The following is a 20,031-nucleotide window of genomic DNA, read 5'->3' on the forward strand; positions in this document are numbered from 1 at the left end:
ATTAAAAAGCAGAAGCAAAACTGGGAATAGTTCCTTTTCTTCACCTATTTTTTGCCTTTTTAGTCACTTCCTATCAGTGTGCTGCCAACCTTTGCCTGATGAAGCTATTTTGATCTCCCAGTTGAATACGAATCTGAGTAGTCTCTGGTTAGCGGCAGTAGATCTGCCTTTTTAATCAGCTGATTTAATCTTGTGTTGGTCCTTGACTGTAGACTGTTATTTCTGACAAAATAAAAACTTGGTTTCTTCTGAATCAGTGGTAGAATGTGGTTTTGTTTCAAGAAAGCTGCTTCTCTTTAAGGGAAGCTTGCTTAGGAGTACTGTCCAAGCCATCACTTCTCTCTTGGGTAGGTGTTTGAAGGAGAAAGCAATCACACCAACTCTGCTTTAGAATAGTGAAGGTCATGGTAAAGCTTGTCAAATTTCCAAATGTGTAATGTCTTCTGCATTGGTCTTGTACCAAGACCAACCTACTTCAAGTTACTGTGCAAACCTCACATGAATTGTAACTTTACAAAGTCTAGTTGCAGGGTAACTTGTGAATGGGTCACACCCATTATTAACACAGCTGTGTAGTTATTTTGATGTAACTTAGCATAAATTTCATCATTGTGGGCCTTTGGATTGTTGGCAGTTCTTTTTATAGGGAGGGGTAGAATTTTTAATCCACGCTGAGCATGACAAATTGTGAATTGGGTTCCCTGTGCATAGGATTTCTTTTTAGGAGAACTTACGTGCAAAACGTTAAGTACCATTTAAAGGCCGCAAACATACAGCATATGTACCTTTTCTAATATGCATTTAGTCTTCCTGAAAAGTACATGACCCCCTCTAGTTGAATTGACTACTACAAAATTCAGTAAACAGCCTCAATCTTACCAACTTCCTCTTCTCTAGAAAGGATTTCTCCATCTTTATTCTTCTGGGTAGGAAGCATTGCTCAAGTCCTCTTTTCCAAAAGACAGCTTGCTCTTGTAAGTTATAATTCTGCCCTTTAGGTTGTGTGTGCATTTTATTAAATATGTGAAAACACTGTTTCCTTGAATCTCAAGTAAAATAAATTTAAACAGCTGTCATTGTACCACAGTTCATGTTGTGTTGCAAAGGAAATGGTGGCTAGAAAATATTCCTATTTTAAAATAGAACTTAAGGTAGACTTCCTTGATTCCTCCTTCTATATGTATATATTAGTATATGTTGTTCTGAAATGCTACTGTTCAGCTTTTGCTGCCTCTTAACAATGTATTTGTTACATAAATTGTCTGAGTGTCCAGTCTTATGCTTCATTTACCAGTGAAGTCAGGGAATAAGGAAGGAAGAAAGAACGTGACTGTTTTAGTGTGGCTCTTCATTCATCACTCAAGTACCAGCAAGCATATTGATCAGCTGCGCTTTCAGCTCTCCACACCAGCTTCTTTTCAGTTCTTTCTCCTCCAGGAAAACTCCTGTCCAACCTATTGCTGTCACTTCAGCAAAGGTTGTCTGCTCTCCGCTATGGTCTCTTTTAGTCAAATGCTGGAATCCAAGACTTCATCCACACGTCTATAAACAGTTAATTTCTTTTCTTGGGAGTAGTGTTTTCAGTTGAAATAATATATGATAAGAAAAAAAACTATCCTGAAGCATTTGTAACTTACCTTGTACCTCTTTTAGATTTTGCTTTCTGGGTTTTTCTAAGGCTAGAATGAATTTTATTACAACAAGCATTCTGTAGCTAAAGGTGGCATTGCACGTGGAAAAATGTTGAACGGGAATAACTAGTATGTTAATGGCAAATATGAGAAGATTTTTCATAAGGGTCTTATAAAACATAGCCTCTTAACATGTTAAAGCTCAGTGGTATTGCAGATCACTTTACAGTCTTGAAGTGATGCCAGCAGTTAGCTTGTATGTGGAAATTCTGTCTAATTTCCTTATGATATGATAAAGTCTGTATAAAGTTCAGAATTAGGACTTTAGTACTGACTAAAAGAAAATGTTCATCTGTCCCGCTGGGCACAATGAAAAAACTGAGAAACGTGGGATACTTCTTTTTTTATTATTGTATTTTTAAAATTTTATTTCTGACCTTAGAGTCCTCTGAAATCCCATTTATCTAACCACAAGGGCAACACACATAAAGTGCAGATCTTTCATTTCTGAAGATGAAACAATATCTTAATGATTTGCATAACATATTTTAGGTTAGTTGTTTTACTAGTTTTTCACATGAAGTATAATGAACTATGCTTTTTCTCTAAAATGCAGAATTATTCTTTCAGAAAGTAGATTAATTTGAACAAGCTTGTCTCCTTAGAATACGTTCACTGCTATTGTCTTGTTTTCATTGTGCTTTTCATTTCAAATAGAATATAAATTAGCTTGAGAATTTAAACAAAAAAATCTAAGACATTATTCTTATTTTCTGTATATGGTGTACTTTATTTTTCTTTCTTTTCAGGCTTGATGGCTTTCCTTTTGAGTAAGTATAAATATTTTAATAATCAGTTTCACTTGAAAAAGATGCTTAGTGTTTTTGCTTGCCTTTCCCTCCCCTCTACCTAAAATTTGCAGGTAAAAATTAAACCAGAATAAGCCAGGCTTAAGGGTGTGCGCTTAAGCACGATTGTACAGATTTATATATATCTCAAAGCATTCTCTTCCTAATTCTTTTGCCTAACAGTGCTGTAGTCTTAGACATTCAACTTTCTTCACCAGATATGGCTATGAAAATTTATGCTTTCTTGTCCTCCTTGTTTCTGTACATATGGTTACAATATTAAAATGTAATAAGGGGGATCCTTTTTATTCTTCATGCCTCCTTCCTTTTTTTTTCATGTCGAGACAAAAGCAAGCCATGTCTCTCCACTGAAAGTTGTACTAAATTAAAGCGTGCCTGGTTAGTTTCATACAGTCTCTCATTCTATCGGTGCATTTGGCCGTTTCCAATGGTTGTTTGGTGTAGATCATCTAAGAAGTAATGATACCATCTCCTACTCCAAAATCAGCTTTTAACTATAGTAAATTGAACTTTTAACTATAGTAAAAGCAAGTTAGTAGCCCTATGTCTGATGAAGGCATGAAAAAAATCTGCTTTGATATGTCCTTTTTTTTCCCCTCTAGTTAACTGAAAAACATTTGTATAACAGATATCTTTGAACTGCAGCGTGTTTTACTGTCAAACACATCAAGCTGTGCCATTTTGTTAGCTCCGAAGGAGACAGAACTAATTTAAGAAAATATTTTAATATTACAGGAACCACACAACTTCTTTAGTCCTTCAAATTCTCGCTTTCATATTCTATTCTATTTTGTATTTAGGATTTAAAGATGACAAGAGTACTTTATTCTAATTTTATGATAGTTTGATAAGTTTCCCTAATAGTGCTTGATTTGTGATATATTGCTTTATTCTGCTTCTGCAGGGAAGGTATGGATACAGATAAAGATGACCAGCATGGAAGGTACTATTGATACAGTCACTAAAATGTTAGTTCCACAGTACTGACATAGGATCCTGTGTGTAGATACCTGTTTTCAGTGTCACTATGGTCAGGTGTCCCAAATTATTTCTTTGCTGGTACAACAGCTTAAGATTGAACAAATTAAAACAAGCAAACAAAAAACCCAACACTTTGAGCCACAGTATTATAAATAATGTTATTTTCTGAAGAAAGGTTAAATAAATATTCAAATTAAAAAGAAAAAGTATTTTAATGAGGATCAGTAGGTAAGATGCCTTAAAAGAATTGTTTTCAGTGTTTTCAACACTGTAACTTTGTGATACCGTTTCCCAACAGATTGGAGTATACAGACCAACAAGGCAGAATAAAAAATGCAAGGTAATACTCTAAACAAATATATTGACAACAATTGATCTTTTACCTTTTGCCATATATGAAATATTTGCATGTGTTTCTTATCATAAAGATCTTTTTTCCTGGCTTTGACATTCTGTTATTTTTCCATATCTTTGCACTGTTAACATTTTTCATGTATAAACTGCATATAGTTTTGTGAAAATGCTAACTTGGTAGGTAACTTGGTTTTAGTCACTTCTGATAATATTATTGTTGAAGCTGAAGTCTGTATATGTGTCTGATAATGTTACATTCTTAATCTTGTTTTTTTTTCAAATTCGATAGTGGGTTGTAAAAGTGTTGACAGTCACTGTTTAATATGGGCAAATATAAACCAAAAATAAAATAACTTAGTGTTTACCATCATTTTTACTGGTTAGAAAGAGTTTAGTTCAGAGGTATCTCAAATACTTCAAATGGAAAGCTGTAGGGTGAGTAGAAGACTTATATTGGCACAGCAGAAGGTAGTTTTAAATACTTAGTATATTCATATACTATACCAATTACAAATTCTTAATTGAATGCTTTATTCAATATTTATATACACTGGAATTTGCTTATCTGTGACCTTTATGATTCCAGTTATATTTCGGTGTATGTGCTCAGAACAAAGTGTTGTACAGCAGTAGAAATCTCAGGTAATTTTGTACTGCTTAGTGGGTTGTTTCAGAATAAGAATGCAGTGTACTGTATGGCCAACATTACATGTGCTTTCTGGTAAATGAGAGCTATGCGCTGCAGCCTTGCCTATTGCTTGTAACTTGTTACTCACCCACATAATGAACATGAAACATCTGAAGAATTCTGTATGTGGATGTCCTTTTCACAAGAATAAGAGGGTAACTTAATTATCAGGAGGAGGTTATTCTTGTGGTTTTGTTATACTGGATTTGGGGATTTTTTTTGTATGATTTTTCTCATGCTTTTCTGTTTTTCCTCACCACCTTACTTGTTTAGGGAGGCTCATAGTCAAATTGAAAAAAGGCGTAGAGATAAAATGAACAGTTTTATAGATGAACTGGCATCTTTGGTACCAACGTGCAACGCTATGTCTCGAAAGCTAGATAAACTCACTGTACTGAGAATGGCTGTCCAGCATATGAAAACACTACGTGGTAAGTTGACTGGGAGTGGAGTTTCCCCAAAGCCATGCTTTTTCTCTCCCTTTCTTGCCCTTTTGCCAAAAAGGAGTAAGTTAAGACACTTTGGGAGGACTTCTCTTTTCTTAGCATTTGATGCTGCGCGTTCATTTCTACCTTACTGGTTCATGGTCCAATATCCTGATCCAGCTGGGAAATTTGTGGGTGAGAAAAGAATAATTTTCTATCGTCTGACCTGACTGATCACCACCACTAGTTTCAACAAAAGCAAAGCAGCTGAGGCAGGTTTGGGGAGAGAACAAAGGGCTTAAGTGGCAGTGCGCAGTTCAGTCCTGTGTAGCACTGTGCAGTGCTCTTAAGCAGGCAGCATGCAAAACTGGTTGGATAGAGAGGCTAGATTTTAGGTGTAAGTATTTCTACAGGACTTCTGAGGTTTTGTGTTTGTACCCTTAGCTCTGTGTGAAAGAATGGAGAGTACTTTGAAAATTCAATTTTAGTCTCTTTAACTAGTTTCTGTTACAAGCACCTGAAGGGAAACATGTGAGTTTGGAAGAGTTGAGGTTGTTGCAGTTTCTGTATTTCTGTCTTTAAAGCTTCATATGAGAGTGAATCAGTGCTTGGGTACTATCAGTGATGACGGTGAAAGCTTAAGCCTTCAAGAAATATGCCTCTGATAAAAGGTAGTGATGCAGCTAATGGAAAGACAGGCTCACTGTTCTAGTTTTTAGGAGACCTGGTGTCTTCCAATCATATTTATCCTAGCACTTTTGAAAGGTTTAACTTTTTCTGCCACTGTCACTTGATTAGGTTAGTACTTCATAGCACTTCAGTGGTTACTAATTTGACACTCTTTTGCCTTTATGAAGGGAATAGAATGACAAGAATTACTCTTTAATAAATAGCTGCCTCATTTGTTGCTAGTTTTGGGCGTTTGGCGCTGTGAGATGGCATTGTAATGTTGTTTTTTCTCTTTGGCATGGAATGAGAACTGATTTGTAAGTTCCTGATTTTGTAAGTGACAATCTGTTTACATGACCTTATCACGTTTTACTAAATTATAAAGAGAAAAAATAGTTTGAAGGTTTTTATTCTTCAATATCGTACTTTTCATTTCTAATTCTGAGGATAGACCATAAATTAAGCACTGGATTTGGGTTAAAAAATGTGTGGAGGAACGCTTATATTTCAGAAGGCATTTAATTTGCATTGCTATGTAATACAGTATTTGTGTTTTAGCAAAAAAGCTTCATTTTTTTTTAGAATTAATACTAACAGAGCTCATGTCAACAATAAAACAAAATCAAAAAGCAACTTTCATTTTAAAGAATACATGCAATGAATAACAGTATAAGAAAGAGCCAAAGAAAAAATTGCTCATTTAAGTGTGTATTGTTGCATTTGTGATATGGGGAATGTTTTGTTTTCTTTAGGTGCTACAAACCCGTATACAGAAGCAAACTATAAGCCTGCTTTTCTATCAGATGATGAATTAAAACATCTTATTCTCAGGGTATGTTTCAGCTTTTAATTAAGAGATGTTAATGGCTGTGAATATAACTCTCCCAAAGCAAAACACCAGTATTTTTCTGCCTTGTATCTCAGATTAAGGATGTTCTGATTACGAAGGATAATGAAGAAATCTGCAAGACTAGTCTATAAAGTCAATGGGTTTTAACGATGACTAGTGTCTCTTAATTTAAGCAGAAAGATTTAGGAGGGAGATCTGAGGAAACTGGTATTTTGATGGCAACCATCAGAATCTTCAGTTATTTAATGGAATGAACCAAGTTTTCTTGCAGACTTTCTGCTATGGGCTACCTTGACATGATTTTCAGCATACAATGATGTAACAAACACCTTTTTTTGAGGTTGCTGATGCACCATGACTAAGTATGTTTGGCTGCTTGCTGTACACCGCTTTTATAGCATGGAGAGTATATATCATTTGTCAGTAGTTAAGCTCTTCTAGTAGCTTGTGTGATTTGTGAAGCACCGCAGTATTCAAATGCAGCATATACAGCCTATGCAGAATTTAATTTCTGCAGCATTGTGACTCTAAAGCTATAAAATTAGGGCCTAATCCTGCACGCTTGTATGTGACTGAAAAAGAGTACTATTGAAATGGGAATTACTTGCCTGCAGGCACATAAATAAATACCCAGGCTATGTTCGGTTTCTAAAAGAGAAACTATGGAATAAATACAGTTAAAATAATATTTTAATTTGAAGGTATTATTAAACATAGTCATAATATTATTGGACAAGACATGGATTCTTTCTTCCCATAAAAGTGATTTTTACATTCTGGGCATGATGCCCAGAATGATGCCAAAAAAGTTTGCAGATGCAAAAAACCCCGAACCTTTATTGTAATTTCATATCTTGCCTGTTGACTCAGTTATCTCTAAATGTTAAGGCAGCTCTCCCAGCATAGAAATTCTACTGTATACAATGTGTTTTTAAAAGTTATAATGATGCAATGAGGATGTATAACTTAGTAATTTACTTTTTTTTTCCCCTTAATTAGGCAGCAGATGGATTTCTTTTTGTTGTGGGCTGTGACAGAGGGAAGATACTGTTTGTTTCAGAATCTGTCTTCAAGATCCTCAACTACAGTCAGGTATTCTTTTCCATTTTAAGTAATGTTAGGCCTTAAGAGATTTGAAAGCTTTTTTTATGATTATGCGTTTATACGGAGGGCTATTTATGTGAATAGTCTGTCTTGAAAGCTGAGATTTGTTGCAAAGAAAGCGCTTTTCTTTGCCATGTCATTAGAGAAGATTGTTTCTGGTTTCCATTCAAATTAAGGAGGCAAAAAGGAACTTCACTTACTTCATGCATTCTGATCAGGGATTTGCTCTCAGACTTGCAAAAGCATTATCTAATTGGGAGTGTAAGCAAATCAGTCTGAGGTTCTTCCGATAGATTCGCGTGAATTTTTTCCATACTTACTGATGGAAACAGGGAAGCAATTATACCTAAGATGGTTTTTTAATATCTCCTTAATGTGGCTTAACTTGCACCATATATTGTGTAAATAATATTCTTCATTCTTACTGTCATCTGCCCTCCTTACCAAATTTAAAAACTGTACTACCTTCAAAAGTTTTCCTCAGCCAACCTTTAGTTGGGTATATACTAAATACCTACTCGTCATATAAATATTGAAAGACAACATTTGCAACCGTGATTTTTATTTTTTTTCCTTCAAATGTGTACCATATGAAGTGAGACTGAAGAGAAACCAGAATATTTGGTGGCGGTGGGTGGATTAAGCATGCTATTTCTGTAAAACTCTTACTAAAATAATGAAATAAATTACTATGTAATGTAGTCATAACTTAAATATACAGAGAAAACATACCTTCCATTAAATCCTAGATCTCAGATGTTTGATGTTCCTTGGTGAGACCAATACGTAACAGGATTGTTTATAATAGATGCTAAAATATACTGAACAATTATTTTAATTTTTGATTGAATATTCAATCTCTACAGAATGATTTGATTGGTCAAAGTTTATTTGATTATCTTCATCCTAAAGACATTGCCAAAGTGAAGGAGCAGCTCTCTTCTTCTGACACTGCACCACGAGAAAGGCTTATAGATGCAAAAAGTAAGTATTACCACCTTTTGAAAAACAGTCATGTAGCCAGATTCAGTGCTTCTGAGTAGTTGCCTGAAGTCAAAAGTGTGTGTGTGTGGTGCTGTTCCGATTGTGTGTCATGTCAAGGAAGTTTCAGCTTAAAGACGGGGGGGAGAAAGGTATGAAACAGATACCTGACTGTAGAAGCGAGTAGATTGGGCATGCACTGCAATATAGATGCATTAGTTTCACTGGCTTCACCTCTGAGGTATCCTCTCTTTTCCAGGCATCAAAAGTTTAATTTTTTCCCAGTGAAACATATGAAGCTTTTGTTCTAATCCACCATTCTCGATGGTCAGAATACACTCAGTATTATTTTGGTGATCCTTAGCTGTCAGTCAAGATAGAGGATTCTTTTTATTACTTGCTTATTGCCACTTCCATCAATGACCTAACCTTTCTCTTATAAGGTTTTTAACCTGGTCCTTGGAATCATTTCCTATTATGTCTCTTAGCTCTATTCCACTCTGGTACTTCAAAGTAGTTCTGTATCTCTGCTGCGTTTGAGTGGGTGTTTAATTCACTCTCATAACAGGAATCTGCATTGCTTAAGTAGAAGATGGTATCTTACAACTGCAGATTTCCAGGTCATTGAGTCTCATGCTTGTCAGGAGCAGAAATCTCTAGGATCTCATCTCAAAGAATCCACCAGCTCAACTTCAGAAACTGAAACTGAGAGATGTCATTCCAGGGCAGTGAGCCTAGAGGCTCCAGCTGGATCAGCTGAAGTTTTCCTGGCTCCTGGTTTTGTCTGGTTGTCAAGCATGTATATCCAGTGCTAGCTCCTTTTTTGTATGCCTCTGACAAAGTTAGGGCAAAAATAAATACTACGAATTACAGTCTTCCCATCTGCCATGATAGACTGATTGGTAGAATTTCAAGAACTCATATTCTTAAGATTACTAGTATGTATGCATTTATTTTTATGTTGGCATCAGGGACTCAGGCACAGCTTGTACCCTCACCGCTGAACAGCAGTTTAGAGTGCATGTGGTGCAGGACAGTGACCTCCTTGAGATGACCTCACTCAATTCTAATTTTAAGGGAGGCACACTTTGCAACATTGGCATCATTGTTTTCCTCCTTACGTTAAAAGCCTACAGGGCCCTAGAAGTTTTTGTATGTGTTTATAGCTGTTCATGTATACGTATCCCCACACAGAAATAGTTGAAGTGGATAGCAAGCTGTGGAAAAGTTGCTCTGTGGTTTAAATCTTCCATCACCTCTTGGAGCACTGTCCCCTGGAACTCCAGCCGCATCACTGGCGTTGCTGATACCCATGCTCCTGATGTATGCCAGGAGCTCTGCTTGTTCCGGCACTCTGCTCTTGGCTCCCAGAGTTGGTGTGTGTTTTGGTACTGTCTTTCTCCAGTTACTTTCCACAGAAAAGAATCTAAGAATTTCCTATTAACCTATGAAAAAGGTCAGGACTTACTGTTACAGCATGTTCATAGGCACTTATTTCTGTGAAGCAAGAGAGACTTCTTACACATAACTGGAGGTTTTGGGGATTTGCAGTCCCTGTGTAGTTCGCTGCTACCTTTTTTTTCCTCCTTCCATCAGAACAATGAAAAAAATCTGATGTCTAGAAACACACTAATTGAGATGGACCTGGAATGGCACTGGGCCTCTTCTGCTCTATATGCGCGTATGTGCTCTCTGGGTGGGTGTTGTGATAGAAATCTCTTCTGGTCTGAAGGGGTATGGGCCTATTGAGTGACTACGTATGAAGTACTGCTCTGGTTATGGGTACATAATATCTATTTTTAATCAGTTGATTAGTGGTCAAAGAAATCACAGCTTTTATTGCAAAACTTGTGTGGATTTGTACAGTGTTTTGCTGATCTTTGCATTTAGAACTCTCTGTTCTCAAGCTGGTGTCAATGTTTTCACGCTAGAATGTGTAATCAGAAGTTCTAATGTTGTTACGGTCATTTGAGTCCTGTGCATATTCACTTACATGAAAATCTCCAAAATAGGACTTCTGCTTCTGAAGAAGGATATAAAAGGACTTCTGTGTGAGTCCCAGCAAAACTGAAACGTTGTACCGTTGGGTCATATGATGTAATCATTTGTATGGTTAACTTTTTACCTGACAAAGAAGGCTTCCTCACTTCCTCTGTTTGCTACAGCTGGACTCCCAGTTAAAACTGATATAACACCTGGGCCATCACGACTGTGTTCTGGAGCAAGACGGTCCTTCTTTTGTAGGATGAAGTGCAATAGACCTTCAGTGAAAGTAGAAGACAAGGATTTTCCTTCAACCTGTTCAAAGAAGAAAGGTAACAATTATGCATTTTATTATCAAATGTAATGGCTGTCAGGCTTTTTTTATGCAATTGCTCATTTGCAGTGGTGAAATTTTTTACATTTATGGAACAATGTCAATGTTTCTTATTAAGATATTGAACTATGTCTAGATATTGAACTAGGTCTATTACTTCACACCTTCCCCCCCAATAGTAGCTCTTACACACTGTATTAGCATACAAAGCCAAATTCACCTTTCTGCTTTCTTGTAATTTTTGCAGGCAGTTTGTGCTGACAGTTCTGGTGTGGTTATTGCATCTTCTTCAGGCATCGATCATATCGCATTCAGTCTTGACCTTCTAGCCAATGTCCCCAACAAAGGGGAGCTGTTACTCATTCTATTTCTCTGCTCCATATTTGACAAGTGATATCTGTGTGGATATCCAACTTAAAAAATGAGTTTATTCTGAGTACTGGAAACATGGCATTCCTACACCAGAAGTATTTGGTCATAACAGTATCAAAGTTGGTCATATTTTTTTCTTCTGCAGGGTATTATTCTAGACATGTTGGAATATGTATTGAGTCCAAATTTGAAAGCTGCTTCTTTGAGTACTTTGGATAATACATTTGGTATTAGTAGAAAGTGTGACCTAGAGAACAGAAGGCAACTTCAATGTTTTGTCTCTAGATGTGACAGCTGCCCCAAGTACTTCTGCTAGGCTCAGGCACAGCTTCGACCTTGGATCGAGCTTTAGTGCTCAGCCCTGAGGAAACTAGTCTGTGCTGTTAGGCATACACCTCTTACTCTGCCTCTCTATGAAAATCTTTTTCCTTGCAGTTTTAAGGCCTGCTCAGTGCTGAGAAATATGAGTTCTCCTTGCAGATACTGACTATATTACTTGTCATTGTGAATCTTCATCCTCACCTCCTATGTACAGCTATCCCCTGTATACCCCAGTGTCTGTTCTGCCAAACAAATTGTTCCGCTGTTTCATACGAGCCTCATATTAAGTTGAAAAAGGCATCTTATTTATTAATATACTAATTTCTCCAAACAAGCCTTTAGATTATTTGCATCTTTTGCTGAAATAATTAAAATGTGATGCAATTTCTACTTCAAGATTATCAAAAGCAGCCTTCGTCTGAACTATGTGGTGTTTCAGTGTAAACAATGATTTTGCAGGGATAAATTGTTTATTATCTCAGATTAGCTGCATTGAAGCAGGAGTGTTGAAAAAATCCCTTAGTGAACAGTATCTCAAACTTCCTGGATTCTTATCCAGGAGGAGATGCATTATTAGCAGAACTGAGATGAAGTTCTCCAAAGCAATATCCATGACCTAACTGCTTTTTTGGGTTTTGTTGTGTTTTTTTTTTTCTTTTTACAGCAGACCGCAAAAGCTTTTGCACTATTCATAGTACAGGATATTTAAAAAGCTGGCCGCCAACAAAAATGGGACTAGATGAAGATAATGAACCAGATAACGAAGGTTGTAATTTAAGCTGTCTTGTTGCAATTGGACGGCTGCATCCTCACGTAGTACCACAGCCAGTCAACGGTGAGATCAGGGTGAAACCTACAGAATATGTTTCTCGACATGCAATAGATGGAAAATTTGTTTTTGTAGATCAGAGGTAAGAATACTTGTAATAACTTCCACAATAAGTCACTGTCCAACGCTGCTTTACTGACAGTTTTACTTAAAGCAAAGAAATACGATTGAAAAAAAAAAAAAGAGTGCTCTTTTCAGCTTTTTACTAAGTCCTGACTGCAAGTTAACTTTGGTTTTTGAGACCCAGCTCAAAGCTACTACTATGTATTTATTCAGTATTACTGATTAAGTTTAAAAACCAAACCAAAAAAACCTCCAAAAATATGGTTTACTAGATGGAATAATCCAGGGATTGTTTCTGCCTGTTTGTTAAGGGAACGTATATATATGTAATCCTCAGAAGAATATGCTGTCCTATTTTTAAACTGGACTTCGTAATTGCTACCTCTTTGTTGTTTGAAAACTTGTGCAAACACTACATAGTTAAGTTATTGAACAGGCTGTGCTAGGCTCTGATAGCATATATATTTATTTAACTATATACGTGGACATATTCTGCTGAATTAATACTTCTGTATGTGATCTTTTGTATTTATAAGAAAGCAAGCTTTTCATAAGCTTTGCTTCTTGGAAAAGGTTTGAGAACTTGTACTGGTGTGGTATCTTCTTTCAAATATCAATTTTATTTATTATCTAAAAGGCTAATTCTTGCCTCTTTTGAAAAAAAAATTGCTTGAATTTGCTTAAGTAGCAGAGACACATGACCTGAGTCGTCTTCCAAAATAACTGGCATTGTCAAAGAGGAAAAAAGGTAGTTGAAGGATGTTAATGGAGGGGTTCCGTTGAGTTGATTGAGAGGGCTTCTTTTGGTTCTCTTCCTTGTCAAGATGGATTGAGACTGCCCAGATGAAGCCATTTCAGGTTGCCTGTGGCTCAGGCTCGATTGCTTACAATGTACAAAAGCCCAGGCTCCAAACTCTGCCAGAGTCTGCCTGCTGGAATTTGTTTCAGGGGTGCGTCTGGCATCAGCTGATTTTTAGTGGACTTTGAGAGGAAATAGAGCTGATAGTCTGGAGCGGAAGTGCAGTAAGGAGAATCTGTTCTTTTTTGTGTGTGTGAGCTATCTGGTTGGGATGGCTGGGTTTTTTAGTTTTAATTTGATTAAAAAGCTTTTTGAAATCTCAACTCTTCAGCAGCAGAGCTTACAGCTGGTGATCACTCTGGGAGCTATGAGAGCATTTGTAGCCTTTCTGTTGCTGGAAGAAGTGTGCCATTCTGTCGTGCTAAAGTATGGTAGTTTTTGAACAAGTTTTATTTTCAAAAGATCAGACATATTCCCTTGATGGATAATTTTGAAGTATTTCTAAAATAGTAAGATTCAGAAAATGTTGGCCTCTCATTTAATTGTTTTTCAGCTGTTGTTTACAGACCTTAGAATGCGTATACTACTTCAAAGGACTCTTTGAAAGGGAATTTTTTTAGAAGAAAGCCTCTCAGTAGGCTTAAATTTGGCATCCTATGATCCCTGCTTCCACTGGAGAATATTTAAGCACCTGTAAAAGTTGAAAACTATTAATTTATTTCTATGTTGGACTTTTTGTTCATATAGACTTGCACTGTTCCTTTGTCACTTGCCCAAGGGAATTCAGGAAGGAAACACTTCTTAAACTCTCTATGACCCTAACTTCTTGTCCTTACGGATTGCATGGTCCCTGGAGAAGAACTGCTATAGCCTAGGTACTAATTAGCTGAGCTACCAGAGTGAGAGAACTGCTTAACAGTTCACTGTCAAAATGGCAAGCTACACAGAACAGAGTTTTAAAGAGAACCCTCCCACTTCTTACTACTTCAGTACTTTTAATGTCTCTTGATGGTGAGTTTGAGAGTAAAATTAAGTTTATTATATATGCAGATCACATCACATACAGCTTCAGAATTCAAAGCTGCCTTGTTAAGACAGAGAAGGAGCTAAGGAAAAAAGTAAATAAAGGATGAAGTTCAAGAAGGATAAGAACAATTTCCTTCCTTGCTTAATAGAATATGGTCAGATGTTGAATTCATGAAGTCTTTTGACATCTGCTGTAATTTGATGGATCTTTTCCTTTCCAGAAAGTCTGTTTATCCTACTGTGAAAGTAAATGTAAAAGGTTTGATAAGTTGCTTACTGATGCCCATATTGGTTGTTACCCATCTGTGTCGGGCTTTACACCACTGCAGTGCTGGTAAAAGGTTTGCTTACTAAAGTTCTTGGAAAAATACTGGAATAAGGTTGACTTGGTTCCTAGCTCTTCCTTTTTAAAGATAGACTCTATGTTTTGCTGCTTCATGGTTCTCCACAGGCTCTCAGAGATAATTCATCAAAGCAGTCTTGGAGCTGTCAGCAGTTTGTGTCCTGTGATAAGGTTCACCAGACAAAAGCCAGTTTGAAAATTTCTCTCATGTGAATACTTGTAATGTTTCCTTAGAGTCATAGAATCATTTTGGTTGGAAAAGACCTTTAAGATCATCAAGTCCAAACCCTTAACCTAACACTGCCAAGTCCAATTATGTCCCTAAGTGCCACATCTACACGTCTTTTAAATACCTCCAGGGATGGTGACTCAACCACTTCCCTGGGCAGCCTGTTCCAGTGCTTGACAACCCTTTCAGTGAAGACATTTTTCCCAATATCCAATCTAAACCTCCCCTGGCACAACCTGAGCCCATTTCCTCTTGTCTTATTACTTCTTACTTGGGAGAAGAGACCAACCCCCACCTGGCTACAGCCTCCTTTCAGGTAGTTGCAGGGAGTGATAAGGTCTCCCCTCAACCTCCTTTTCTCCAGGCTAAACAACCCCAGTTCCCTCAGCCACTCCTCATCAGACTTGTGCTGTAGACCCTTCACCAGCTTCGTTGCCCTTCTTTGGACACGCTCCAGCACCTGAATGTCCTTCTTGTAGTGAGAGGCCCAAAACTGAACACAGGACTTGAGATGCAGCCTCACCAGTGCTGAGTAGAGAGGGACGATCACTTCCCTAGTCCTGCTGGCCGCACTGTTTCTGATACAAGCCAGGATGCTGTTGGCCTTCATGGCCACTTGGGCACACTGCTGGCTCATATTCAGTCACTGTCAACCAACATCCCCAGGTCCTCTTCCGCTGGGCAGCTTTCCAGCCACTCTTCCCCAAGCCTGTAGCGTTGCCAAGTGCAGAACCCTGCACTGAGCCTTCTTGAACCTCATACAGTTGGCCTCGGCCCATCAATCCAGCCTGTCCAGATCCATCTGTAGAGCCTTCCTGCCCTCAAGCAGATCAACACCTCCACCCAACTTGGTGTCGTCTGCAAACTTACCGAGGGTGCACTCGATCCCCTCGTCCAGATCCTTGATAAAGACATTAAATGGAACTAGCCCCAGTACTGAGCCCTGGGGAACACCACTTGTGACTGGCCACCAACTGGATTTAACTCCATTCACCACAACTCTCTGGGCCTGGCCATCCAGCCAGTTTTTTACAGAGTGAAGAGTATGCCCATCCAAGCCATAAGCAGGCAGTTTCTCCAGGAGAATGCTTCTGCAAAGCTGAGGCCTGTCAATGAGGACTTCAGGTATAAGCCACCTGGTTGGTGCTGAATGGTTTTAGCGTGTCTGGGGAAAATACAAAAATGCCCTACATTTAAATACTGTAGGCTTTATGCTTCAGTGCTTTTCCTGCTGTTCTTATTCACAGTTATTAATATGTTCTAATTTCTACACTTTTCTAATACCTCATTTAGGCTTTTTTGAGATTGCAGAAGCGGTGATGATCTACCTGGGTTTGTTCCTTATTACCCTTTCTATTTAATTTGCATTGGAATAGTTTGGAACTATGACTTTTATACTGCTTTCTTCAAGGAACTATCACTTTTCCTTCAGCAAATTTTCTTCTAAGAAATGTACAAAATCAATGTTCACTGTAGTTCACTAGTTTTTGTTTGCTCTCCATTCTTCTAGTGAGGATCTCAAACTCTTACCTTGGCATCATTCAGCCATGTTACTTTCTGTTCTGATGTTCTCGAGCAGTTTCCGTACAGCTCCTGCGGATTTGATTCTGACTGTGTTCTCTGTCTTCTAAACTAAATGGTGTGCATTTCAGGGTCTTCCTGGATAGTTTGTCCTGCTTTGTTCCTCTCTGAACTGTTCATTCCTTCAACAAGAAGCCCTAGAATGACTTCCTGGGTGGTTGCTGTGTTCTGCACACCATGGTAGCAGTCATGTACTCTCCCTCCCCAGATACCCTCAAAAGTCTGCCTTCTAGGGGCAAGCCTACACATCCCTAATGCACAAGGTAACAGCAATTCTCCCTTGTCCCCCCACCCATCTGTTACTTTTCATGTTGGTATTCGGGGTTAGATGAGTTATCCTAATGAAGTTGTTAAAGCTTCTAAATCATTAACAATGCAAGAAATAATTCTTGTCTTCTTGTTCTAACGTACAGATCTGTAGCATACTGGCCCACTATAGCTGCTTCCTTGTCAAGAATGACCCTTTCATCTTGTGTTAGGCTGATGTATAGTTATTGTCACTCGCCTTAACTGCAGTGTTGCTTTACCTTTTCCTCTTGCACTTAGTTTAAGGCTTCGGTTACCAAGTTGATGCATAAAGTTGCCTTTTTCTAGTTTCTTGAGATCAGCTCCATCTTTGGCAACAGCTCCTTGAACACTACCTGAGAGTCAGATCAAGAATCCATGTCTTTCCTGTGTTGCAGATCACAGGTGTATCTCATTCTGAAGTTTTCTGATGAGGAAGAAAATGAGTTGGGTTTGTGGCTGATTCTGATGAAACAAAAAAAAGTTGGTTTATTTGCTTCATGCTTCTGTCTGATTTAAACCAGATACACACAGTAGATGTCTTAGTGATTATTCAGGAAACTTCTATTTGTTAACCTTTCTTTTTTGTGGGTGCAGGTGCAGGCTTTGCGGGGGTTTTTTTGTCCCACTCTTAAGGCTGAAATACTTCTTACGCTACAATTTGGCGTCTGTGCAACAGCCGCGCTGTGGCTACACAAAGGAACACGGCAGTTCTCCAAACCTTTGATATTTTTCAGTGTCATCTTATGCAGAAAGCTGTGCATTATCTTGTGGCTGCTGCAAGTCAGCTTTATTCAGGTTTAAATACTCAAAACTAGAATATGCCTCCAAAGCTATTTAGAAAGTCTTACATCCCTGCCGGTGGTGATAGGTCAAATATAATACCTGAGGGCTGTTGGTGTCATTTACTTTTTTAATTACCTGAGAATTAAAAAGAGTATTAATAATTTTTTTTTAACCTTCTAAGCTGAAAATACCTTTCTGCATTACTTGAGCCTTACCCAACTTCAGTGTGATTTTAATAATCTGTCACTACTACTTCAATGTTAAACAAATTTTTTTCTCTGATTCCCCCCCCCCCTCCCTTCCCCAAGGGCAACAGCCATTCTGGCATACTTACCCCAGGAACTTCTAGGTACTTCATGTTATGAATATTTTCATCAAGATGATATAGGACATCTCGCAGAATGTCATAGACAAGGTATGATTATTAATAATTCAGTAAACAAACTTTCTAAAAATACTGGGACCAATTGTGTATTGAGAAAACTAAATGAGCTTGAAAAGATTTGGATCTCTGTTTGCGAATGCTTTAGTTAAAGAACATTGTGCTACATGTGCCAAGCAATATGATTATCTTAGACTTCCATGGATTTTTAGTGAATATTTGAGGTTCAGGTTGGGTGAGGGGGGATGACTGCAGAAATAGCTTGCCTTCCCCCCCCCCCCCCCCCCCCCCGCCCAGGGGTGAAGGGAAAAATTAACGTGATTTTTCCCTGATAAGGGCTCTACTTACGGTTTAACACATAGTTACTTGCTTTCTGTCTTTAGTTTTGCAGACAAGAGAAAAAATTACAACTAACTGCTACAAGTTTAAAATAAAAGATGGCTCTTTTATTACATTGCGGAGTCGTTGGTTCAGTTTCATGAACCCTTGGACCAAAGAAGTAGAATATATTGTCTCAACAAATACAGTTGTTTCGTAAGTATTTTTCCCTTAGCTGATGCATGTAAATGCTGATTGCTTTGCCCTGTTTTCCACTGAGATTTGACCTAAATATGTGCACATCTCCTATATGACAATAGGTGTCTTCTCCAGATAACACCCACAACTGCATACCTGGGGAGAAGGGAATTAGCTTAATAATTGCAGTAGCTTAGTAAGTGTTTATTAAAGCGTGCAGAAATACAAATATTTTCTTTCTTTGGGAAAACCTGGGGTTCCAGCCTATAGGAGATGTGTTTCTTTGCTTTTGTAGGAACTTCCCCATCCCTTTTCTTTTTCCTTGAAGGTTCTGTACAGATGCAGTGACTTCACAGCAGAATAATTGCTGAGAGGAATTCTGTTATGAGAGAAGCTGTTTGGGTTCTGCATTGCACGCTGAGTTGTAACACGGTGTTTTATTTCTGTTGTTTACCTAGCCTTGGTATCAGGGTGCTTCTTTCACAGAGGTGATAGGGACCACTTAAATCCTGAAGCATTGCACTCTGATCTGCTGGCAGAGTGACTGTTTCGTAGGGTTTTCTATCACTCATTCTTCTAATTCTTGAAATCCACAGCACCAACGTACTTGATAGTGGAGACACAGCCTTCCCACAGCTCGCGGCTTCTCCACACAGCATGGACAGTGTGCTTCAGGCTGGAGAAGGTAACTACTGGACTGTGAGGAGATTATTGGCAGTTGTGCCTTGTTAACAGCTCATCCTGCATGCACAAATTTTCTGCACTCTTGCAGTGAGAACTTGTTAAGATCCTAAAGAAAAATAAGTTTTCAGGCAAAAAAAAAAAAAGTGCTAATGCAGTTCTTGCCCTGTTGAACTTAAATATATCAACTTTGGATATAAGCTGGAGAAGAGAAGTGCATAAGCCAGCTGAAAGAAACAAGTATAAACAGGGTTGGAGGAGTGACAGAGGAGAAATGTTTGCCTTCGTGCATGATGGTATTGTGCATCATCCCAAAGTGAATTCATGTTCTGTGGTTAGTGCAGATGACTACTCAGGGGGTGAAGGGATCATAAATATAGTTTGGCCATTCGGCTTATTGCCCCTCACCTGCCCTTCATTTGACTGACTTTGTCAAGACAGGAGGACTGGCTACTGGTAATTGTCATGGGCTTGTTATGAATGCTGCAGGTCACCGAAACATCTTTCATAATGAGTGGCACGCAGCATAAAGCGGAGCAGAACCTGATCTAATAACGAAGTGTTACTGGAGCAGGGTGGAAAAGAGGTAGAATAGAAGGATGCAGTGACAGCCCATGGATGAAGGACGAGGGAGGAGAGGTGGTGATAGCACTGAGATTCTTTCCAAGATGATGAGAACCGCTGCTTTTAGAGACCCTATTTACTAGATACTACTCTTACCAGCTATGCTTTTATAGTTGTAGAGTGAGGATATTGCACATCTGGAATTAGTTGGTAAGTTGTACACAATACACTTAACAGAACAGTGCAAGACTTCAGCAAAGCTGGACTCTTCAGTTATCCCTGTTCTGAAAAATGAAGTTCAGTAAGTGAAACTATGGAGAAGGAAGGGCGGCAAAGCATGAGACAGCTGACCACGGTAGGAAGAGATGGTGCCACGTAGGCATGA

General features: G+C 38.3%; 1 protein-coding gene across 6 annotated transcripts in view; it reads left to right on the top strand.

Annotated features, from left to right (window-relative positions):
• Positions 1-20,031, top strand: part of BMAL1 (basic helix-loop-helix ARNT like 1) — a 51,872-nt gene that overhangs the window by 25,910 nt on the left and 5,931 nt on the right. For 5 of the 6 annotated variants that reach the window (XM_075755218.1, XM_075755215.1, XM_075755219.1 and 2 more), the window contains exons 4-15: positions 2,441-2,461; positions 3,405-3,443; positions 3,780-3,821; positions 4,797-4,954; positions 6,370-6,449; positions 7,467-7,559; positions 8,438-8,555; positions 10,718-10,867; positions 12,227-12,473; positions 17,812-17,918; positions 18,269-18,419; positions 18,998-19,086. In XM_075755218.1, the coding sequence (XP_075611333.1) occupies positions 2,441-2,461; positions 3,405-3,443; positions 3,780-3,821; positions 4,797-4,954; positions 6,370-6,449; positions 7,467-7,559; positions 8,438-8,555; positions 10,718-10,867; positions 12,227-12,473; positions 17,812-17,918; positions 18,269-18,419; positions 18,998-19,086 (1,295 nt within the window). The remainder of the gene's footprint in view (positions 1-2,440; positions 2,462-3,404; positions 3,444-3,779; positions 3,822-4,796; positions 4,955-6,369; positions 6,450-7,466; positions 7,560-8,437; positions 8,556-10,717; positions 10,868-12,226; positions 12,474-17,811; positions 17,919-18,268; positions 18,420-18,997; positions 19,087-20,031) is intronic. The other variant, XM_075755220.1, reaches the window with a different exon arrangement.

This window comes from Balearica regulorum, chromosome 5 (assembly GCF_011004875.1).
Source record: "Balearica regulorum gibbericeps isolate bBalReg1 chromosome 5, bBalReg1.pri, whole genome shotgun sequence".
NCBI lineage: Eukaryota > Metazoa > Chordata > Aves > Gruiformes > Gruidae > Balearica > Balearica regulorum.